The 25942-nt window shown below is 37.6% G+C and overlaps 1 protein-coding gene across 6 annotated transcripts in view; it reads right to left on the bottom strand.

Annotated features, from left to right (window-relative positions):
• ICA1 (islet cell autoantigen 1) overlaps positions 1 to 25942 on the bottom strand; it is a 78758-nt gene that overhangs the window by 46639 nt on the left and 6177 nt on the right. For 3 of the 6 annotated variants that reach the window (XR_012672675.1, XM_075143677.1, XM_075143678.1), the window contains exons 2-6: positions 18160 to 18197; positions 15395 to 15566; positions 13338 to 13410; positions 11447 to 11570; positions 8993 to 9191 (exon numbers count right to left, since the gene is read on the bottom strand). Coding sequence is in view for 5 of the 6 variants with exons in the window: in XM_075143677.1 (XP_074999778.1) it covers positions 8993 to 9191; positions 11447 to 11570; positions 13338 to 13410; positions 15395 to 15566; positions 18160 to 18176 (585 nt within the window). In the remaining variant the exon portion in view is untranslated. Of the gene's footprint in view, positions 1 to 8992; positions 9192 to 11446; positions 11571 to 13337; positions 13411 to 15394; positions 15567 to 18159; positions 18198 to 19981; positions 20024 to 25942 lie in introns of those variants that run through there. The other 3 variants (XM_075143676.1, XM_075143679.1, XM_075143680.1) reach the window with 2 other exon arrangements.

Genomic DNA, 25942 nt, shown 5'->3' with positions numbered 1-25942 from the left:
CTGCAAATCCTAGCTGGATGTGACACCAACACTCCAAGAAAGATACCTGTAACAAGATCACCATGATGACCAAGTTGCCTTTAATATTTAGTCCCCAGATGCTCTCACTGTCCTGAGCGCAAAGCTACTCTGCTTACAGTGCTAATGCAGGAGTAGAAGTCCTATAGTTGAGGTTTTGGGTTTTGTTTTCCATTTAACCTCTTTCAGCAAGAATATGAAATGGCACCCACTAATAATCATGATTCGTTTGTAACACAATGTCTGTTGTACATAATCCTGTGCGTTGTTATTGCTCCAGTTTACCAGGGATAAACACAACTAAGTTACATGATATTACCTGCACTGAAAATGCTGTTAAATAGAAAAATAAATACACGATGATTAATAAGTTTCCTGGTTGGCATTTAATACATCAATAAGTATGCCTTATTTCCCTCAAAATAATTTAATTATATTTTGTCCAGATACAAACTCAGAAAGATTGTACTTATAAAAAAAACCCCAAATCTTTCTGTAGTGCTCTTCAGACTTCACAGCAGAAACATTTGAAATCTAAGCAGGGTTCAGGTAGAATATCCCTAAAACAGAGATGAAATGGCATATTAACCATTTTTCCTGGTTAGAACAGTTTGAGGTTTTTTTGGTTTTGTTTTGGTTTTTGCTTTTTTTTCTTAATTCTATCTTCAATTTGGTTTCATTAAGTGAGGGAGAAAAATCAAACATAGCATCTTTGTAATCATTCAGAGCCTATGTAGCACATAACTGAACAGCAAAGGCCTTATGGAGTAAAAGCAGATGGACTACATTATGTATGTGCCCAGGCATTTTAGGAAAGTATAAGAAGAATTCCTGGGCAGTGGTGACCATAGAAAAACTTGGTTCTCTTGTGTAAACAATGTTTTCCCCAACAGCTGTATTCCCCTTCCTGTTTATTCTTCTCTCCTGCAGAATTCTCTCAGTTCGGTCACATCTGTATTTCATTTATTTTTAAAAAATATTTCTTTAGCTATTCTCCTAGCCTTTTCAGATTATTAAGGCTGAGGGAATTTTCCAAATCTCATTTCTCCTTTCACAACCTATTCTGTTTACATTTTTACACTTCATTTAGGTTCTGAATTCACATAAGGATCCACATGGGTTAGGGGCTTTGCCCACACAGACCAGTTTACAGGGTTAGAGTCTTCATGTGAGCAATAGAAATTGTCTAGGTAATCATCTTTTCTTTGTGATTTTAAGACCAAAACACAGCAGAATAATTAAGTGAAAACAGTGTTCAGTTGTTCCTTTCTTTTTTTTTAAAAAATTTCAATATTACATTTAATGCTTACACATTTCGATAATTATTAGATATGAGAAAAATTCTTGGAGTTTAATTTTTGTCACACCATATTTGAGAGTGCCTTTTTAATATTGGGGCTAATAATTTATACGTTAAAGTTGGACTTAACATTACTACTGATTTAAATCACTGATTTTTTTTATATATTTGTTGTATTCTGTTGAAACAAGTTCTGCTAATTATGTGAATAGAAATTTTTAGGATGTGTCTGCCTGCCTTTTCTTGAAATAAATAGTCTGAAGTCTGAAACTGCACAATAATCCAACTGTCTTCCTTTTTTTGATTTCAGCTAGGTTACATGAAACAAGGTTGTTAAAAAATATATTGTATCTGTAGTCTAGCATGTCATTTTAGTCTATTTTACAGCCATTGTGCTGAGCCTCACCTCAGACTCTTCTTTCTTAAAAATAACTGAACAGATGATGAAGCGCCTCTCAAGGGCAAGCATCAATCTCTGGGAGCAACTACATTCTACAAGCAATACCTCTTAAGATGATGTAATCTGTTCCAAGAAGCCTGTTTCTATTTTTAAATGGCATACTCTTATGCTTTTAAAAGGGCATCTCCATCACAGATTATTACTTTGCTTTTAAACCAGTAACAATCATCAGTGATATTTAATATACATGAAATGGCTTCAGAAAATAATTGATTTTATCTTATTGTCTATCCTGATTCTTACAAATGCTACTTGAAATAGTAATTTAAAGTTATAAGACTATAAAATGCTTACACTGTGAAGAACATTTCTGCTTAAGGTCACGTTTTCAAAAAAGGTGCATCTTTCACAACTGCCTTAAAATGCTTGAGCACTTTGTATGTAAAGTATCTTGGAATGTTTTGGTTTCTCCACTTAATGTTACTGAATTTGACATTGGAGAACCTGGAAAAAACATTACAGCAGAAACTGCACAGAGAAAACATGCCCAGCACTGAAACTCCATCTGCTTTTACAAGGAGAGACAATAATGACACACCAAAACCTACAATTTTGTATAAAGAGCACTTCTTGTGTGTTTTGTTTTCACTACCATAACTTCCAGGTAAATTATTAAATTTAACATCTCCAACACCATATGCTTTCATATTAAAAAACCACTTAAAAAATAATGTTCTTACTGCTATTCCCTACCAGAATGAAACCAAACATACTCTTGGTGGCACCGGCATGTCACAAGAAGTGATATGTGTAGGTGTTGCTTATCATCATATTGCAAAAGCATGCTGTTATCTATCTCTGCCATCACATTGCTACACTAAGATGTGGATCTCAGAGTGCAGTGTGACACTGTCTTACTAATTTTATAGTATGCAGCTATCTCACAGCAAGTATTATTGGATCTCCTGGAATCTCACCTATTCATCTAATGAGCAGCAGAAATCCAAATCAGCAAACAGATTGGGGGGGCTTTTTTCTTTTAAGGAAGATTTTGAACCAAGAGTGATAAAGATGGACTATAAAGTGATAGATTTTACGATCTCACATTCCTAATAGGCATTATGACAGCCAACATTATTTTTCACATTATAGTGCCACACATCTCATATCTAATGTGTGGTCTACTAAAGCTACTCAGATCTTTCTGACATTTCCAGAGCACAACAATCATCACCTGCTCTCTCACATGCAAAGGCCTACTTTTTTGTCACCTATAGGCAAATGTGCTTTAAGTTTTTCAGATGAAGTTAACCTTGGAAATTAATATGGAAGTATCATCTAAAAAGAAACAGAGACAACCACTATCTACAACCTTTTTTTCCTTTTCTTTTTCTCTTTTTTTTTTTCCTCTTCTCCAATTTTTAAAAACCAAAGTTGGTAAACAGTGACTACCATAGCTGGCTCTAAACATCAATCACTTACACTGCTACTTGTAACTATGGCAGCTGAGAGTCTATTGATTACACCACTGTGACTGCAACAGCCAAAGACATTTTTCTTTGAGACGCTGGTAGACTTTGCTGCATGGAAAACCAAAAGGCTTTCCAGCTCAATATCGTCTGCAGATGTAATTATCATTAGCACATTTTCTTTTGGTTGACTTTTTAATAATCGAACTACAACATCACCAATATCCACAAAACTTCTAATAGTGTCACCCTAAACTGAGTTATATTTATTATATGTAGAAAAACACTTGGAAAATATATTACAAATGCACAATTTTGTCCTGGCAGGAAGAGAGTTTAGTTGATCTTTAAGGTATTTTCCGTCTTTATATTCTATGATCCTCTGAAACTTTGTTTAGTGTCCCTCAGCCAATGTTCTCAACTCTCAGCTCCTGAGAGCTCTTATTTTTCTACCAAAGTTAAATTCATTTTTCCAGTAACCACTCATAAGAAACTGCAACAATCCAGATTTGCAATTTTTTCCTACTAATTTAATAATTTGATTAAAAACGCAAAATAACAAAAAAAAAATCTGTAATGTTATTTATAAACCTGTGTTGTTTACCTACTGTTCAGTTTGTTAGCCTCTACCTGCCTACAGATTTTCTTTTCATTTTTTTACCAGGAACTGAAATTAAGTATACAAGGCTGGCAACTGCCAAGTCGGTTCTTATTTCAAAGATCAGCATCATATTTGTTTTTTCTCCTTCCCTAGGCTTTTTGCATTTTCTCAGTTCTGCAAGAGTTTTCAAATGTAACAGAGAATTAAAAAAAGAAAAAATCCTCCAGCACATTTCCACAGTGCCTCCAGGTTTGCAGGTCTGTTTGCAGCTGACGTTAATAGATAGGTGAATAGCAGATGATGCTGTAACAGGGTGCAGCCCCTTCATCATCACACAAGCCAAAATGCAGTGCTAGTAGGCAAGGGGACAGCAGGGGAACAGCCTTCCCTGTAAGGCTGCGGCAGATGTATCGTATCCATACTTGCTGAGATCTTTACAATGAATACATATACTTCAGCATTTCCCTTCTGACCTTTTAATCAATGGATTTATTTAGATCTTCATTATTCCCCAGCTGTCCACACAAGCTTTAACCTTTATTTCTTAAAAGACATTTAACAGAGAACTTGCATAGATCAGCCACTCCCTACATTAGTACATTTATAAAAACAACAGTTTGAGTTATTGTTATATCATTATGAGTTCTTCTTGTTGAACTTTCCTTTTTCTCACCGCCTTTCCTTTTCTCTTGCCAGATTTATCTTTAAAATGCCATTTAAGGGCATTAATTTTGTTTCAAGTATATAGTGCGCTACAACTAGGAAGAACTCGAGACAATCTGTGCCCAACAACTCAGCTACAAGCTTGCAAGTTTCTCGACAGCTGCATGTAAAGTAACTGCTAGGCATTAAGGGTCCTACAATTGTTCAGGATCTTCTGGGGAATATTCTGACAATTCTCATCCATGGTAGGATCTACTCCACTTCTTTAACACCACTGAAATAGTTCAGGGCTCTGCACTGTGGGGTAGGGCCTTTCTAACCTTCCAGAACAAGGAGGCACAGCACAAACCATGCTACTTGTTCCTCCCACAGATCCCATGCAAATATATTGATCAAAACCCAACTCTTTTTCCAGACAGTACCCCATCTCATACATACTGTTTTACAAACTCAGATATTTACTGCTGTAATATCTGAGTACTATAGATACAGGACTTGCACTGTATTCCAAGCAGATGAATATCATAGCATTTAGAAAGCTCTGCTGCAAGCAGCCCATGCATCACTCCTTACCCTTACACAGCTTCAACCTATTCTTTCTCCGATCTGAGCTTCGTTTGGTTCATACAGAAGCAGAGCTCCTAGGAAAGCAGCTTTGGCAAAGCAGAGAGGACTAGATAACAGGGCGAGACAGAGCCCAAGCCCCCAGGTACCCAGTTCTCAGTACACCGCTGCAGTGCGGCTTGTCTCAGGGATCCCAGCATGGCCAGTAGGTATTTAGAAAGCTACTCCAGCTTTGGTTCAAGCCTCAGAATGAAGGGGAAGCAGAGGAGTAGAAAAATGATGGAAGTGAAAAAAAAAAAAATATAGAAAGCATTCATTTGGTCTTTCAATGTAGCATGATATATATGCTGCCATGTCACAGATGTAATTTTTCTTATAGTTCGCTTACAGGTCAGCATGATAATTTTTTCAGCTCTCACTTTTTACTTGTTATAGGTGGCACTGTAATGTCTAGGTTTGTCTATATTGCACTGTATAAGCATCTGAGTTAGCTTAGCTAAGTAAAATTGAACAGCAGAGCCTCTTCTGTGTTCCTGTAGGCTGCACATGGGAGGCTATTGCCTCATGGCACAGCCTATCACTCTGCATATTGGCATATTCCTTCTCAGGAAATGCATGGAAAAGGTTAACTTTTTCAGAGCTGGAGGAAGGACACTGGGGGACTATCAGCACTTGGGTGATTTGGTCTATATTTTTACAACATCATGGCAGAGCTCATGCTATAGTGTACAGTCACCAGACAGAAAAAACAGCCTGCATTTAAGAACCTTAAAAACCTGATCAGTAGTGGAGAATTTGGTGAAGGGGTGTTCTCTCGTTCAAATTCTTTTAAATATCACAGCATTGCCAAGGTGCTGTTTAGATTCTCTCAAGCAACACTTCAAACTCTGAACTTGGGATGGAAGACCTCTATATCTAGAACAGCACTGGAGTGTCCATAAAAACTGTTATTAGGGAAAAAAAAGAATGAAGATACATAGCATTTATAGAACTCTGCAGGCAAAAGTAAATACTTCATCTGTTTCTTTGGTTTGACTCAAGTAACTACAATCACAAGGGTATCTTTAAATAACAATATAAAAAGGCTGTTCTGCAGCATTCTGGGATACTTTGAAAGTGGTAGTATTGCTGGGTGTCACATACTTAGACTGATGCCTTGAGAACAGCATTAGAAAATTCTTTCAAGTACCTCATTGTTTTGAAAGAGAGCTACAAAAACGCCAATGTTTTAACTCAGATTTTATCAGCTCTGAAAATACTGACTCAACTATTGATCTTTTAGCCTGAGCTATTCTGAGGGAAGGTACAAAAAACCCATCTGGATTGATTTAGCTTTGGTCTCCAAAAACAAGCACCATATCTGTATACATAATGATACATTTAGGATTACGTTATAAAAGGCTACATACTTGAATAACAGTCCTACAACCAAGTGATATAAATACAGCTGATGCACTAGGTGCATTAAAGATCACTAAACCAGCACTATTTACTTGAAATAAAAAGAGATGTTTACTAAAGTAATACTAAGGATTTTTATAATTAGAAGTCTGAAGAAAACTTTCTTTCAAGTGCTCCAACAGCATCAGCTTCATTAACTACTTGCTGGTGTATCACTAGATATGCACCTCCACATCAAACACTTCTCTCTGGTGATGGTATACTTTAGAACCAAAAACCTTACATCAGTAATTATGATATCTTTCTCACCACAAAACTAGCATGACGTCTTAAATTGTTGTTACAGATTCAAAATAAGCCCTAAAAACCCAGCATTACACTGCCACACTATGGCACAATTAAGATCTGCAAGCAAGAATAGAACAAAAAGACAATAAAAATAACTCCTCTACTTTCATTATTTAGGACTACAGTATCCACCATTAGTTTTGTTTGCCTACTACATTTGTAAAGCACTAAAAACAAACTGTTGTGTCTTGTCTAGGCACATTATTCTTGAGGATTTTATTTTTGTAATGTTGGGGTTTTTTTCCCAAAATGAAAAAAGAAAAAGTTTACTTTCTGCAAGTGTTAAAATCTTCAAAGACTGGTTTGATGTGCCTGTTGCACAGATGGGATATGTAGGGAAGTGGATACCAAGGGCATTTCTTTACTGTGTCGGCTACAAAATATAGAGCTTTTTGTTCTCTGCATTACAATGTGATCTGAAAGGTTTTCAGCTGACAGCCCGTCGGAGGAAAGAAAAAAAGGTTCAAAAGACCTTCTCAAGTTTTTTTTTTTAAACTATTTGAGGTAACGCTACAGAATTTTAGAATCTACATTCATTATTTCTTTATGTCAGAATATAACTCATTTCAGACCTAGAAATATTTCAAAATACTTAGTACTTCCACATTTTTACTACTAAGTTTCGTGAGAGCTTCAAAAAAAAAGACCCACCTTATTTTTGCTGACCTTGAAGCACAGCAACCCAAGATGGCTGAAATTTCACATCTAACTTTTTAACTACAGCAGCTCACTGTACAAAGCATACATTATTTTAATTACTTTGCCATTTATATAATTTATACCTTCCATAGCATTTGTTTTGCAAGAAAGCTATAAATCAATTTTGTATGACCATTACCAGTACTGCTTTATTCATTCTAACATTCCATTTTTTAAGTGTTTTTCTAATAAATCAAACATCATACATAAGCAACTGGCTGAGGCCAAGACCATACCAATTATTTTACCTGCAAGAACTTGCCATTATAAGCATTTCCCACAAGGCATAATAAAATACATGTCTGGTGCCACAAGACTTACAGGAATATCCTGTACCGAAGCATTAAACAAAGATTAGATGACTAGCTGTGGTTTCATTTGTTCCACCCCTTCCTTAATTGCTATTGTCACCACTTCAGTTTACAAGAAATGGCACAGCCTAGATGCATGCCCGTCCTTTCCCGTTAGGATGGTTTATTCAAGCTTTTAAAAACCCAGATTAAGTATCTTTCATCTCCAAACACTTTCAGTCACAGACTGCTCAAGCCATCGATGAACAGGGATTCTCTTTTGTACATTACCTGTCTCTAAGCCACAAACACATGCATGTACACTTTAATACAATTTCTGTTATTAGGTCTCTGCTTCAATTATCACACAATTTCTGTAAATTTTTTTTACTGCCTTTAGTCAAAGCACAAGCCACCATGTTATACCTAGGATCCTAACTCCTCCTAATAGTCAAGATTTATAAACAACAAATTGTGAACATTATAGTCTTTTAACAAAATTGGCTCTAGAGCCTCACTAGCAAATGTGAAATTCTTGTGAGCACTCCTGAACTGACTGGAACAGCATCAGTCCAAATAAATTCTATACTTGCACCTGGTAGCAAACCTGCATACCACCTAGGACTTGTGACTTTCGGAAGCTGTTTGGGAAGGGAGGAGTATAGCAAACTTGAGTGACACTGAATGAAGACGATTTATGGAGAGTGCATTCTCAGCAGCTTTAGTGTTTAGCAGTTGCCCAAGAGTCATGCTGAACTGCACGAGTTCCAAATTTGCAACTCATCCCCAAAATCCAACAATAGCCAATTTTGAAAATGCTCGTCTTTAACTGCACCCAAAAATTACAGCATTTCTGTTAATTCTGTACTTTCTAGTTGCAAAAATCAATTTTCCCTTGCCTGGCTGACAGCAGACATATTTTCTTCCATTAGTCATTCAGGTATCACAGCTAAGTATTTAAAAATACATATTATTTAAATTATAAAGATTTAGGCTGAAGTTGAATAGACTACTGAAAAATGCTGTTTCTTACTACCATACCTTTCCTTACAGCCCACTCTGTGAAGGACACTATATTCCGTATCAGATTAACTGGAGTTCTGTCACACAGAAAAGATTAGTTACGATAAATAGCATCCTTAATGCTGCTGAATTATGTCTTCCTCAGAAGAATCAAAACCATGCTTCATTGTCATTCATCAGCCATCCCCTTCTAGGAAACTACAGGAAACTTCATACCTTCCTGAACTTTTCCATCTGCTTATAAAGATCTGGATCCAGTTCCTGAGACACGTCTTTCATCCAAAGCAGAGCTCCTCTGTATTCAGTCCGATACTGTTCCATTCGGTTTACTGTCAACCATGTGTCTGAGATGGCTCTGTATCTGAAAGTCTCCACTTCCTGATATAATCTACTCAAAGGCGTACGCAGTGCTAATCTGGGGAAGGCATGAAGGAAAGAAAGGAAGGAAAGGAACATGTTAAAGAGCTTGTTCCACAAAGGCAGATGGATTAATGCAACTACTGACACTTTACTAGCAATCAAAAAAACATACGCAGCCAAAATAGTTCACTTAAGTGCTAGTGTATGTTCAGATGGTTCTACAGCTTGGCTGCGGGTACACATGAACGGGATAATTTTGCACGAATACTGTGTTTGCAACCTTCTTATTCAAGTAGTGACCTTTCAATTACACATGTGAGTGGAAAAGGAACCTTTTCCAATGCATATATGTATTTTAGTTAGCCAAGCTGCTTGTATGTATGCTATTAACATTCCTCTTTGCAAGTTGCATTTACAACTCTAAAAATGTACCTGAGGTAATTTATTACTGGATACACACCACAGATGTATCAGGATTGTCATGTTAAGCCCCAGAAAGAGCACTTCCATTAGCCTTTTAATCTTCAAATGTACATGTAAATAAAGAAGTCATCTGTCAAGTAGATAATTATCTGATTTTTGTCCTTTTTTTGTTTGTTTGTTTTTAAGGAATCTGAACAATTCCTTTGAAGGACGTTTATCTTTTGGAAGGTTTTAGGCATTTTCTTAAATGTTTCTTCTGGCAACTACACTTTGGAAAGGCAGTAGGGGACACTGTTGTCTTCCCTATGCCATCACTTCAGCTCCTAATGGGATCTCAGAACTAGACAGGATTACTGCAACTTTTGCTCTGCTTCCTCCTGATGCTTCTCCTTTCCTCTTGGTTGTCAGCAGCCACCTCACTGGGGTGGGTTCAATCAGTTCCACACCAGTGTAGAGTTAGTTTAATGTGCTACTTAGGGACTTCCTAGGCATAACAGAATTTCTAATTTCAGCTCCAGTAAGCAGCAAATTGTGCCTTCTTGATCTCCAGTTACTGAGCTGGCTACTGGCATGCAGCGTAAATAACAGCAGTCCCAACTTCAACATGAGCTTGAGGATGGCTCAAGAGAAGACAGACAATTGGTTTTATCTTTATATGAGTTTATTTTAAAAGATGTCTTAAAAATGCATTGAGTAAGAGATACAATAAAACGTGAACTTCTTAGTGTGGCTTTTTTTTTCCCCCCACATTTTTTCCTCATTCTACAAATACCCAGCCACTCAAAGGAAAATTCAGTTTATGTAGACATGTCACACACTGGGATTTCTATAAACAGATAAGCTTTATAAAGAAGCAAATCATCAGGACTTTTGCTCAAAGGTGCCTTACATGTGTTTTAAAGATCCCACTCGTGGCTGTTACTGGATGCGCTAATGACCAAACTCTAGTCCAAGATAAACATACAAATTCTCAGTGCTCTGTATGCGATGTTTTATTTTGAGCCAAACAGCTGCACTGTTAAGCTAAAGCTGGAAAGTATCACAATAGTTAAGAGCCCCAAAAAATCCTGTAAAACACCATGGAATAGAATTTTCCCTTGCAAATGATGGTGAATTTCAAACTTTCACAGTCCCAATACTGTTAAAAAAAAGCATCATAATACTCATAATGCCATCAGGTACTGTTACTTTTAAACTCTTTGAGCAAACACAGGGTCAGTGAGACATCAAGGGCTCTGGATAACAGCATGTGTTTGTGTGTATGCGTGTCCCTCTGGATTCCTTACCTTTTACTGATTTGGTTCTACCCAACCTACATGAGCTCGGTGGTGATCTAGGATCTTCTCCTGGGAGACTTCACGGTGTAAGGTTAATGCAGAAAATGGCATTCAGACTCCTCCTTTCTCCTCCATCTACTTGAGGTATGAGACTCCATGGCCCAGAAAAAGGCATTCCCTTAAGCATTTCCCTGCCCTCCCAGGACCCAGACACCTCCACAACGAGCTTGCTGTAGCATTTCTCTGCAGAGTGAGAAGTGCCACCAAGCAGGAGTGGGACCTGACATCAGCTCCTTTACAACCCCACTGCTAGAGAGGCCGTGCAGACGCACCTGTACAGCTTTAGAACTGCTGAGCTGAACAGGCACAGATGGGGCATCTGGAGATACACAGACATAGCAGGTCCATAAGACAAAAAACAGCATCAGGCAAAACTACACAGAGCAAGCCAGTAATATTGCCAATACTATAGCAGGTTTGGTCAATAATAACATTCCTATCATTTGGCTCCTCACACATTTCAAATGGGAAAATGAATTATGCCAATGGTGAATCAACTACCACTATCCCATGTACTTTGTAAATCAGACAGTAATTCTGACACATATACCTTTGCTGAGAAGAAAAGCAGAGGGCCTTTCCTGTGGCTTGCATCATTTTTCCTGCTCTCGTTTTATCCTGAGAACCCTGTGATCGAAGAAATTTCCCCAATTCATTTTCTTCCTGAGACAGAACTAATGAAAAATAAATGAGTGGTCAAACACGTTATTTAATAGATTCCTAACAGCTTTAAAACTGACCTAATATCAAATAGGTCGAGTTACTCTAAATCCAAGCAGCACAGAAAAAATAAATAATTTCATGGAATTCCTGCATTTGTTAAATAGAAGATCTGATTCACTCAAGACATTCGTTGATATACTTAACAAGAATCACAAAATGCCATCAGTGCCAAAAGACAACAGGAAAAACATGCTATTTCTTTATTGAACAAAAGAATTAGGTTGGTTAGATTACACAAAGGGCCCAATCTTGATTATAGTAACTTTTAGTCTTGGTTTTTTTGATTTATTTGGTTTTTGGTTTTGTTTTTTTTTTTAAATCCTTTTTTACCACCTGGACTGCCTCAGCTGATCTTTGGTAACATACTTGCACTGAAGCAAATTCTGAGTTATACTACCCAAAGCTCGTTCACTTGCTTTTCTCTTGCTCTCCATTTTTCATGCTTGACTACAGAAATGAATTTTTCATATGAAAAATCTAGTACTTCATTTTAAAGAACATTTATTTTCAAATTACTTTGCAGGATTATTTTACAATTTTAACATTTACATAATTCAAACAGTATTTTTTAATTTATATTTCAAATATCTGAAATATTTCTATTTCAAATTAACTGATTGTTTTTTAAACAAGAAGATGAAGAAAAAGAAAAGTGTTATTACACTGACTTGCTGACTACTTCCAAACTGGGATCATATAGTCTTCATGATCTCACATCCTTACAAAAACATTTCATTATGGCCTCATCTATTAGTCTTCCAAAGCAGCTGTCTCCTATAGGACCAATTTCTTCCCACTATCAATAGGGAGAACGGCCTAATATAATGAAAGAAGATTTCTTGAAGTAGTCCTCTTGTCATTTTTCCAAATGTTGACAGTCAAATCCAATGCAGACTCACAGCACATTCTACCAGAATCAGAGATTTCACCTGCTACTATGCAACACTTCTTGAACTCAAGACACTACTATTCTGTATTCTAATTTTAGCTCCAGATCCTGAAACTTTACCTCTGACTCTTTGGCCAGGCAAAAGAAAAAGGAAAGACTGGAGAAAATATGGATAACAGTCAACAGAAGAAAGTAAATTGAAAGATGTCTCCAAAGCTTGATTCTCTTTTCCAGGCCAGAAATCACAGCAGCAGATAATCAAACAATATTGATTGCAGAGAACCCTTAGAGGTCATTTAGTACAACCTGCTGTTTGAAACTTCCCAAATGAGGTCCCTGTCTCTCACTAATGACTGCCACTAATTACTGTATACCTGTTACAGCCAAGTCAGCATTATCAAATTCATCGTAATAGCATGGATTACTTAACTACAAAACTAGCAATAAGCCCAATATTCTTAGTCAATCCTGATTCAAAAAAAATTAAACCAGTTCAGAACAGAGTTAGGATTTCTTAGACAAGACACTTCTGAATTTAAACAGGCCAAGCAAGTAATGAAAAAAAAAAAACAACTTAAAAAGCAAGCTGTCTTCCATAATTATTGCTACCTATCACTACATAATATCAAATATAAAACTTAAGAACTAGGAGATCTTCACTTGCAAATAAGCAAGTCTGCCTTTAGCTATCTGCAAGGAATGTTATCTTTATTTTTAAATAGGATGAAACTAGTAGCTCTCCATTTTCATTTTTACTTTTTCTCTTGTTCGATGATTCTATAGTGCAGACCTCCTTATCATTTTAACTACTGTATTTGATCATACTTACAACAAATCCTTTTTTGATACAGTTCAATTGCTTTCAGCAACTCCATACATGTTCTCTGAATAGAATGGAACAGCTGATATTGAAACAAAATACACACAAAAAAAAATTGTAAGCATATGCAAGAAACTCTGATGATTAAAATACAAGAAAGAGCTTAATTTTTTGTAGAAATTATTAGGGATCACTATTTTCTTCTCGAACAATGAGTAATCTTTCCAGCTTGAAAGTAATTTTTTCTTATCAATTGTGCTTTTCTTTCACTTAAGTTGTCCACTGAAACTACAGACAGATCAATCATAACTTAAAAAAGGAAAATAAAGACAAAAATAATTTTGGAAACAGATCTATTCTAAACAGCTGATAGTTAACCTAACTACTAATGTTGGGGGTTCTTTTATTGATATCTTTGTATACGTATGAAGATGTAAAAATCTTTGTTTCTATAAAAACTCACAGTAGAGCAAAAAGTTATCAAAATGTCTATCATGTTTATCACGTGTGGCGATATGCATACTGAATTTTCAATACTGCAAAGTTTAGTGGAATGAACTTGCACTGGTATGCAAACATAGAGAGTTATTGATGTAAACTGAACTTCTTACTGGCATAGCTCCAGTTTTCTAACCAAATTTATAAAGCAGCAGTTTCCAAAGGAAGTAGAGGAAAAAAGTCAGTCTTGACTAAGTTTGGAGATTGTCTCCAGGAAATAGAAAAATTACTACTCTTTCTGTCTGTCCGTCTAAAACCTCCAACTTGTAACTTAAACCTAAACTCCACTGTATTAAGCATTACACAAATATAAGCAAAATAGACTACTGGCACAGTAACTGTCTTCCTTTGCATCTGCTTGACTTCCTGTACATTTACATGGGTCTTGTCTTTCAAACTGAGAGTGTGACCTGCAGCTGAGAAGTTGTCCAAGTGAAAATATGCTTATAGTTTTTTATCTGGTAAACACAAATTTCCCTATTTGCAATCCCACCTGAGCTAACAAAGCATCCTTCCTGATGAATCTGCAACATAGTAAGCATGATAGAAACTCAGGTATATATTTATAAAACATTGTTCCATCCTTCCAGCTTGTTTTACATCACTACTCTTGATTTATAACCCATCATGAAGACCCTACAGCTAGAATCATCACGTTATAAGTTATCACTATTATAGCTAGAACTACAAAGATTTGTTTGTGGCAGAACAGCCTCCTGTATTTCAGCTAAAACATGAATAAACTGAGAATCCTAAGTCAACAATTTTCTAAGAAACTGCAAGAAAACTGGTAAGGCAAAACCTTCACCCTATGTAACAGAACAATACCGATAAAACTTAGCTGGACACTAACTTGATTGTTACACTTCAGAAGTCCATTCTCTACCTTTTGCTTTGTGTCAAAGACGTTCAAGCTCTTCAATTTGTAGAACTTTAATTTTTTTTTTCCAGTGGGGTTGAGCATACTGACAGTAGGACTGTATTTGTCACACAGCAGGATTCCTTCTCTTGGTTACACTTTACAGACTTTCAGAAGCTTCTTTGGTCACGTCAAAACCCACTTATCTGCACAAAAGCTCCAGAGAGCAGAGCGCACTATGCGCCTTGCTCCTTCTTGGTATAGTGCATGTTTTTCTGGTATATGTCGTATTTTATAACTGTATAAAGAATGTCATTTGTATATACTATAGAATACTATTTTTAAAAAAAGTCTTAAACTGATATAAGCAAAAGATAAGAACGACTGATATAAGCACAAAGGATGATCCCCTGCTCCCATCTGCCAACAAAAAAGAAAAAACCTGCCCCCAAAACCTGAAAATAAATATGAGAGATGTTAAATTCCAAGTAAAGTTTGAGGGACATACAGTGTTACAAACTGCCACTATATTCCCCGTATTCATATAGGTACTTCTGTCAAAAATTGGAAAAGATATTACAAGAAAAGAATGATAAAAATGCATATACATTATTATAGACTATGTGTACACAAATTAGAGGCTTGATGGAAATGAAAACATTTTAAAAATGAAGAAACAGAGAATACACATTATGTAAACATTACAAACCTCTAGTTTTGCATCCAGATCTGCATCTGAAGCCACAACATGTTCATCTTCCTTTTTTCCTGTAACTTTTATAAGGGTTTGTTTTGTTTTCCAGTATTTCTGTTGCATTTTATTGACCACAGATTTATCTTGGCTTTGAGCATATTGGTCATAAAATTCCCTTGGATAATTGCTAGAATAATAAGAAACAAAATTACAAAACTTCAATAGGATGCTTAAAAAATAAGTCTAACATGCTAGATTAATACACTTCCATCAAGAATATTGCATTTGCATGCAAACACGTATATTCTAACATGCATTTCCTCATTATGCATTAATAACAAAGCAATTAAATTAGTACTATATTTCCCATCCTACTTTGGAAAATAATACACTGCTTTCAATTTGAAGGTCTTTAGCATGTAGTACTGCCAAGTAATCAGCTGCAAAGAATTCTTCCCAATGCATTATGGAATGATTTATAGCCCATGGAATTAACTTTTTATTTTTATATAACTAATAGGAGAGTTTCAAGTAAACCAGCAGAGTTGCTTAAGCAGGCAGTAATTTTCATGCAATTTCAGCAGCGTCAGGATTTCACAAAGTTCATTTTATGAATGGAATTAGACTACTTCTTGCCCTCCCTTTTTTACAATTGAATAATAAAGAATTAGAAGAATACTCATCTCTTTTGAGCTTGCTATGTGAAAGATAGATAGCTCACATCTGTCTTTATGTAATGACTATATGACAATTGTGGGTGCATAACAGGTAATCTTTTTTTCAAGGATTATTTTCTACTGATAGATGATTCTGCATTCCTAATGTAGCAGACCTAATAAAAAGTTCAACCTAAAGACAAACTCCATATTCCACAATATTTAAACCATACCAAGATGGTTTAATAGAAAATATAGCCTTACAATGAAATCTTTATCTCTTTCAGGAAGCGTTACTCCATTAGTAATTTCTGCAAAAGTACATGCCTTTTCCCTACGTGCATATATAAAAAGCTGCAGTGATTTTGCAGATCTTTAGAAGTAAACAGTTGCTAAAACTTGCTATATTAAATACTCCAGGAAAATTAAAGAGGTTGAGTTTGAATCTTGAAAAAAGACACCCTCCACCTGTGGAGTGACAAACTGTGGTTCATGACTGAGATACTGCCCACTAGCTCTGTTCACGACACACAGACAGCTCAGGGATGCTACCCCAAGAGGTCTTCAGACCCAACATACACATCAAGTCATGTATTAAGACCCATATATATATATATATATATATATTTATATATGCTTGTTGTGAAATACTACGGCCATTCTGAAACAACAAGCCATTGGTACACGTTCCCCAAAAGGGTGGCACATCTGCCCTACATAGTCACTAGTGACAGAGTTTAACCTGAAAGGAAGTTTGTTTCACAGGGATTTGTTACTTGCTTTAGTTATTTTTAATCAGTGAATTAGGAGACAGTGCCTTACTCGCCAAAGAGAAGGTAAGAAATTAAACTGGAAGTGAGCAAGGACAAAATTCAAAATGCACTTATACACAGCACTTACTGGCTTCTTCCCCAAACTTTAAAAGCAAAGATATTTACCCATTTAATTCTACCCAAACATTAGTTCCAAGAGTTTAATTTATGAATTTCATTAAAATTAAAATAAAGGCCTTCTTGGTGCTACAGCACAAAATAAACCACACATGCAAAACATATGACATTTCATGTGGAATTCTGCACAAACAAACCATTACAGACTCTGACAACAGGCAGCATACCAAGTTAGGTGAAGCCTATATTGACCTGATATATGCTGCACCTTTAAAATACAAAATCTACAACCTCTAATAAATAACAAGATCCCCTTGCATTATGAGAAAACAGAATATGAGAGTTTAATAAAAATAGCATTACTTTAACAATAGTAATTAAAAAAAAAAAAAAAACTGCTCACAAGGCAGTTTAAAGACCCTAGCTGTCTGGCTAGTTGCGTGCTTTAACTTCTGCTACAGCTGTGCAAATAACTGATATCTCAGTTCAGTGGTCAAGTGAAGAAAACACCATAATTCATCTGATGTCAACCAGCCTTGATATCTACCTCACTTCAGGTGACTAGTAATTCTGGAGGCATGGTGCAAGGAATAAAAATGAGTTATTAATATGAGATTACAAAAAAAATAAATGCTGGGATTAATACAGATTCCTGAATTAGAGACTGATAAACCAATTGAATGAATAAGAGGAATATAATCTTTTACCACTACAGACAAATTCAGCTTCTAATTTCATTTGGAGAATTTACTGGCTCCTATTTATGCTTAAGATAATGAAAAATTCATAATCACATTACCGAAATATTTGGTGGACAATTTTTACTGGTAGACACTTGCCAATACCTTTTAAAATGGATTTTGTGTCAAGCAATCATGGAGGTATTTAGGTTTCGTTAAACAATCAGAAAATATAACTAAAAGAAGGATGTACTTTATTCTGAAGTTGACGACCACAGATAAACCTCTTGAAACATGACAGTTCATACACTTCTTTCCATTAAGTGGGAAATTGATAACACGCTATTTTTCTACCTAGTCAAGTCACTTGTTTTTCCATTCTTTGGCAGTTTTTAATTTTTTATTTTTATTCTTTTTAATCAGAATGTCTACCAGTGACTTCATATAAATACTACATGCTAGAACATAATGTGTGATAGACTCAGGCAGTGACGAATCAACATGCCAAACACCATTAACTCTTTAGAATAAGAAAAAATGATCAAGGTACTTACTACTTATGACCTTCCATGTTTCCTGTTTTCTTCAGACACTTAAATAAAATAAGAAACTATCAGTTAATGCAAACATCTTTAAAACATAATTTTCAAGTTAGACACTAGAAAACCTCTACCTCTTCACATAGAAAATTACTATGTTGTAGCATCTTGTTTACCATGTTATGACAGAAAACATTTCAATCTGTGGACTAAATGCTTTCCTCGTGTAACACGCAATTCTCGCTTAAATCCATGACAAACACATTTAAGTGGTGTTGCTGATGTTGCCAATTATTATATGTTAGCAAATTTTCCAGGCAAAACCAAATTCACCTGGCATAAATTCAGTGACTTTTGATGAGGCAAGCCAAAATTGTCCATGCTAGGCATCTTCCTTAGTCAAGCTTTTTTCCACAAAGTTTTAGCCACAACACAGTTCAGCTACTGTTTTCGCCCATGTCCCGCTGATTTTAAGTTTTTTAAAACAACTAGCTACATCATGTCTGGAGCCATGGATGTGAAATTTAACCACCAGGTGTTTTTTCTATGAGAGACACCACAGTTCCTGAGGATAGAACATGATTTGTATGCATTTGGACCTTAGATTTTATAAGTTAATATCTCCAGCTTGGATACTCAACTCTCCCACTATACTTTGAGCTGACCAGATGGCACGCACATCACTTCCCACCGGTAACTGAGCGCACTCCTTCCAGGCCAAATTTACAAGCAAAGCCAGACACTCCTTATAAACAACAAGCACCTGGTTTCTCCTCTGCTGCTTTCAGAGAGGACTCTACTCTCCAGCATACAGCCAGCATGTGAACAGGGGCACTGCAGCAAAATCATAGACGAGACCAAAAAGAAGCTGGTCAGATGGTGCTGCTGGGAAACGGCCCTTGATAAGACCAGGCACAGAAGGAGCACACCAACAGGCTGCACTCAGATATTAAGCTGATTGACTGAGGAAACAGTAATGGAAAAGCAGCTAGGAAGGTAATGGTGCTGAAACTGAACTTTGGCACTAATCTGGGCGAGAGAGAAAAGGGACTGCAATGGGGAAATGTGACACTGGAAACATATCTAGCAAGGTGCTGCTTACAGACAGTACGGTTAGCAGTGGAGCTGCAAAGGGACTGGAACAGATTGCAGGGACCTGAACAAGGGAGTGCAAACAACCTGAGTGCTTCCTACAACCGTGAAGCACATGCACTTCCATTTGGAGCCAAATGGAGCTAAATCCCAGATTTCCGATTCTAACCTCTCTGCTGTCAGTACCTGTGAAACTTCCTGGCAAAGTTCCATGAAATGCTGCAAAATTATATCAGAGCAGGAAATTTTCCTGAACTGGAATTTTTCTGAAGTGCTCATAAGCACTGCAGGAGAGACCATGAGAAAATTCATAACTCTGTGGTCAGAGCAGAGTTTAATTGTAAAAGCTAATAGCCAAACAACAAAGAGGAAGAAAGGACTGTTTCAGATTGTTGTTTGCATTATAGCACCATTGAGTCAGACAATAGACAGAATGGACAGCACTGATCATGGTTTTGCTGTAGTTTCTACAGCCATAAGGCACAGGCAACATTAACTCCAGTTTTCTAACACCTTCATGCTTGACTTCACTGTTTTAATACTAGTCCTCTTTAAGTCAACTGTGGGTGTGTGTGAGTGAGATAAGAACACAGGATTTAGCTTGTATACACATCCATGACTCAGTTATTCAGCAGCACACTTGGTTTGACAAGAAGCAAAGAACAGTATCTAGATGGAATAACATGCATATTACGTGGAACAAAGTGTAAACAACCAACACAGGGAACAGGTTTAAGGCACTGACCTTACACACTGTACACGTCCACCTGGCTCTCCTGGAAACCAGTGTCCCGAAAAAAAGAAAGTAAGTGTCGTGGGTTAACCCCAGGCAGCAGCTAAACACCATGCAGCCGCTCGCTCACCCCCCTCCCTCCGGTAGGATGGGGGAGAGAATCAGGAGGGCATAAGTAGAAAAATTTGCAGGTTGAGATAAAAACAGTTTAATAATGGAAATAAAACAAAGTAGAACAATGATAACAACAATAACAGAATATACAAAGCAGGCGATGCACAATGCAACAGCTCACCAACCGCTGATCGCGTGTCGCAAATGGGGGGGGAGGGGAAGCCCCTCTCCCCCTCCGGGTTTTAAACTGAGCCTGACGTCACATGGTATAGAATACCCCATTGGCCAGCTGGGTCAACTGCCCCAGCTATGCTCCCCCCCACAGCTTCCCCTGCACTTGACAGAGCATGGGAGGCCAAAAAGTCCCCGGTGCAAGCACCACCCAGCAACAACCAAAGCATCAATGGGCCATCAATGCTCTTCTCATACCAAACCCAAAACACAGCACACACACCCCCCCACACACTCCCCTCCCCAAGCTACTGGGAAGAAAGTTAACTCTAGCTACTGGGAAGAAAGTTAACTCTGTACCAGCCAGAACCGGACAATAAGATATCAGTGTCACGGTGTAACAGTTCTCATTCGCAAGCATAGCTCACGCTCTTTCTTCCTAAACATCTGACCTTGTATTTTGATTCTGGGGTCTTCTTAGTTATACTCCTCTGAGTCCTACAAAGTACCCCTATATTTATGTGGATTTTTTAGTTCAAAGTGAAGACTATATCACAGCTATTAGAACATTTTCATGGTATGAAAATGAGGGCACGTCCCATTGTGTGACACAATGGCATCTGAGGTGTCTGAGGCTACAAGGCTGCTGGGATAGTGTTGTATGGCCGTATAGGGTGGAAGGAAACAAAAGTGGAGTCTTACCTACACTGCCTGCTGGAAATGGTTCCGGGCATGTGGTAACACCCAAAATATGCCAGAGGAGAGAAAGGCCCCAGAGAGCTCTAAGTGGTATAGACAAAAACTGTGCAGGGAGATTGCAGCAATTAAACAGCAGGAACAAGAAGCAGCCCAGTGATCAAGCTCGATCCCTGGGCCCATTTTATTTCCAGTACAGAGCTAGCTTTTGATCCTAAATGAGAATTCAGTTTGTACAAAGACAGCTTAGTAAGCACTGGCATTAAGTAAACAGAACTGTGGTTGCTCAAAAAGAATCAGATGACTTTTGATAAGGCTTGCGGTATTTCACGTACAATTTCCATCAAGAAATGTTCCTGGATCCCATTCATTCCAGATGCTGTTCAAGGAACTCTCATAAAGAAACCAGTTATGCCTCAGAAGTCCCATCTGAGTTTCACCTTTCTCAGTGACTGAGAACACTTCGGAAAACCTGGATGTCCAGTACTATTATACCATTCTTTTAGCTGTTAATTTAGACCACAAACGTGAATTTGGTTTGGGTCCCACTGATCTCAACAGTACCCTGAACGATTTCCATCCACACAGACCTTGTTTCAAGTTAGATACACTTATGTAATATTTGCAGCACTGTAAACTAATTCATATTTCATGTTTCAGCATCACAGTTAAACTCTACTGAAATGGAAACAGTATATATTAACATAGGTATCAAAATCAGAAACAAAGTAGAGGAACATAATAAAGGAATATTTACTTGAGCTGGATGTAGTTGATGTGCTATTACAGGAATTCTCATGTTTGTATCTGAGTTCTACTGCAAATGTATCAATTTTTAACTTGTAATGTTATGATTTTATTTTTAAGAAACATCCAGTCTTACTAGATAGGTCATATCCTTAACTGGGTTTTCAGGAGGAGCTCAGGACAACGGTGTGATCTTCGAGGTCAACTTCCTCAAAGCACATGAATAGCTGATTTCTATGGGCAGAAAGTTGAGCACCTGTGGCAGAAGGCCAGGATAGATTAATTTTAATGAACTCAAATGCAAAACTAATGCATGTAGAAAATGGAGGCAGGGACAGGTTACTCAGGAGAATGCAAAAGCATTGCCTGAGTATGCAGGGATGGAGTTAGGAAAGCCAAAGCCACACTGGGGTTGAACCTAGCAAGGGACACTAAGGGCAACAAGAAGTGCTCTGTAAAAACAGCAGCACCAAAAAGCAGGCTAAGGAAGACACAGGCCCACTGTGTGACAAAGAATATGGAAAGGCAGAGGTACACTTTTACCTCGGTTTTCACTGGAAGGTCTGCCCTGTGGCTCTCTAGTTCTCTGAGCCTACTGCCAGGGTCTGTGGGTATGTATCATTACCCATATTACAGAAAGACTGAGTTAAGAGGTACCTAAGCCATTTGGACATACACAAGTCCATGAGACCAGATGGGATGGATCTTGGAGGGCTGAGGGAGCTGGCTTATGTCATTGCAACGATGTTCTCTCTGTTCTCTTGGACTTTATGGTGATCAAAAGAGGTGGCTGATGACAGGAGAAAGACAAACACCACATCCATCTTCAAAAAACATAGCAAAGAGGATCAGGGAAACTTCAGGCCCACTAAACTTCACCCTCAGTTCCTGGAAAGATCATGGAGAAAACCCTCCTGGAAACCGTTCCCAGCCACATGAAAGACAAAAAGGTGAGTGGGAACAGCCAGCATGGATTTATTAAGGACAAATCATGCCACACTAACCCAACTGCCGCCTTCTATGAGATGACTCTGGTGAATGAGGGGAGAGCAATGGCTGTTGTATGCTGATTTTAGCAATGTCTTTGTCATGGTATGCCATAGAATCCTTGTGGGACCACATCTGGAGTAGTGTCCAGTTTTGTGCTCCCCATACAAGAAAAACACTGGCATACTGAAGTGGGTCCACCGGTCAGAGTCTGGACCCCATAACATATTCATTCAGCTATAAGACCACCAGGCTAACAGGAGGCCTTACTGCTGTCTACAACTACCCAATGAGAGGATGTAGAACAAACAGTCAAACTCAAAGATGCACACTGGAAGGACATTAACACAAGTGGCCATGAACACAAGCAGGAACATGTGAAATTCTAACTTAATATAAGCAGGAAAATTTTCACCATGAGGATGGTCAAGCACTAAAACAAGCTGCCAGGTGAGGCAGCTTGTTCAAGAGCCTTTAATATTGCTGAAGATAAAAGACTCTACTGGATATGGACCTCTAACTAGGCCTGGCTGAGCAGGAGGCTGGACTATGTGATTTCCAGTGCTCCCTTCCAACCTATATGATTCTGTGAAAATTTGTACAATGTAAAAGAAGATGAGATTGGAGAGCACCAAGTTTGCTGCGACCATTGGTTTAATACAGAAGACTTTCCACAAGAATGGTGTACATGGACAGAAGAGTAACATTGCACCATGACCACTGTAGCTACACAAAAAACCCAAAAAAATCCAACCAACCAAACAAAAAAAGAGTACAGCATGTTTTCTCTCTAAGAGTTATCGACAATATTTTCAGCTTTTAGTCATATTGTTTATTTTCATTCATAGCTGAAACTTTTAATATTAACAGTTTTCATTCTTCAGATATTGCTACATGTGCAATGTAAATTGTCCCTGCAGTCATTTAACAGGGCCATAATTTATTTATTTATTTTTATAATCTCTAACTTCATGTGTTGTTACTGTCTATTCCAAGTCCAGGAATCAAAGAGGGTTAAGATATTGGTTCAACTGTAACAAAAGACATTATTAAAAGCATCTGGCATAGCTGAAAGCAGTGAGATTTTTAAAAGAAATCCCAAAGTCGTAAGTCTAGCCACAAAAAGTGAGAGATGCTAATAAAAGGGGACTGGAAACAGCCCAGAGAAGTATCAAGGAATTAAAAGGAACACTTCATAATCATGTAACTAAGAATCCCTACAGTCGTGAAAAGCTGGCCCTGAGGCTGCAGAGAGACCAAGGAATGAGCACATAACCTTTGACTGCTTTAGGTTTTGAACTCTGTTATGCTTTCGAAGAACAAGACATAAATGTCCCCAAGAAAAGTAACAAGAGTTGCTCTGCCAAAGCTGACTACAATGAAAGCACATGACACTAACTAGAGTCCACCTGAAAACTGCAAACTTAAAATTAACCTATGTTATCATACAGTTTTATATATAAAAACAAGCTTAATCTGCCACAAGGAGTTGATGTAAGGGACTTTTTTTTCTTTTTTCTTCTCAGTATATTAAGACTAAAAAGAAGTTTCAAGAAAGAATATTAAACTGACACTGATTTAAAAAAAAAAAAAAAGCATTCACCACCCCATCGGAAAGCATTTGTATCAGAAAGTTTCCATTATCTTTGATGAAAGAGTTACACAACACTTGTGATGTCTGTGACAGACAGCCTTTATCTTAGCTAACAAAAGGTAGGGATACTCCAGATAATACGGCAGGGTGGGGAAGCAAACATAGGTGCTCTAGAGCATGCTAGGGAAAGCAGTGCTACATTACAGCTGATTGTACGTAAATCCATGTTTATTGCTGCATAGTGCTGGATCTGAAGTTTCTTGAAGAAGTCCACACACAGCTCCAGTACTTTTGCAAGTGCTTTCCACTGTTTTGACACAGACAGATGTTACCTCAGTTTCAGCATTAAACCTGAGCTGGCCCTATTCATAACAAGTCTGCCCAGAACACAAGGGACCAGAGTGCTGAAACATCCATTTCCATATGGAACCAGCTGGGTTCGTAATCCTGCCGAAACCTTGAAAATCCTGATTTAGCCCTCCAAGGTGCCACCAAGAAGCCTCAGCATCACGTTCCACAAACTCCCTGTTTGCACACCGACACCAGGGAGGACTGGCACAGCCTATCAGCCTGGACACTGTGAAATACAGCCGAACTGTTCCGAGACTCAGCCTGGCTTCAGAAGCGGTACAGCTGCATTCACGCAGTGCTCTGCCACAGCTAACAAGGCATCCTGGAACCAAGATGGCCCTGCAAACAGCCAACTATGGCACCTCTGCATCTGTGCAGAGTTTACCTGGCTTGTAGGCTATTTACCCACAAATTATTTCCATAGGTAGCCAAAATAGCTGGAGTGCACATGGAACTTCATAATATTTCTGGCATACTGCATCATCCTATTTTCCTACTGAGATATTTTATGAGCCATGATGCTGAAATGAAACTTGATGGGAGGGCACCCTCATATACAAATGGCATTTCTATTCCTATGCAAAATCCTCTGATTCCCTATATTCTCCAAGACCATTTGAATACACCATCTACATTTTTCTGTGCAAACAGGAAAATGCTATCATGGTGTTTTGAGTGATTTAAATAACTCCAGCATACCCTAGGCTTACCTTCCAGCTCATGCTCTGTACAACATTTCTACATGCTTGCTTCTCTTTTTTAGCTTTATTATATTATACTTTGTGGCAGCGTAAGTTGTCCGGTTTCCCAAGAGCTGAACAACTTTATACAAGTAGTATCTGAAGATTATTCATAAGAAAAAGACAATATGACTGCCTTCTCTCCAACAGCTAAATTGATAAGAAACCATTCTGTATATCGATGTCACTCAGATAATTTTTCTTTTCCAGTGAGCATAAATATAAGTGTCATGTGGCAAGGTGAAACTCAGATCTTAATGCTCTCCTAGGTTATGGGGAAATCAATTTTAAAAAAAAAAATCTCTTCCCCTAATTCAAATATCTGTCCTTGGCTGAGCACTGGTTACACAGCTCTTACTGTGCTCTTAATAGCTTAGACAACAGACCTTATAGAAGAAAGCAGGAAGCAACCAGAGACAGCAAACAGGAATCTTTTCAACTGTGAAGACTGTACCTAAAATAAACTGTTGATCTAATCACAACTTCTCAGAACCAAGAGATGAGCTGAAATCCTTGCAAAAACGTTATAAATGCTGATAGATGGATCAAATTTAACATCCAAAGATGACCTAC

The sequence above is a fragment of the Calonectris borealis genome, chromosome 2 (assembly GCF_964195595.1).
Source record: "Calonectris borealis chromosome 2, bCalBor7.hap1.2, whole genome shotgun sequence".
Taxonomy (NCBI): domain Eukaryota; kingdom Metazoa; phylum Chordata; class Aves; order Procellariiformes; family Procellariidae; genus Calonectris; species Calonectris borealis.
Note: the sequence above shows the minus strand (reverse complement) of the source record. Positions and strands in the feature narration are given on the sequence as shown.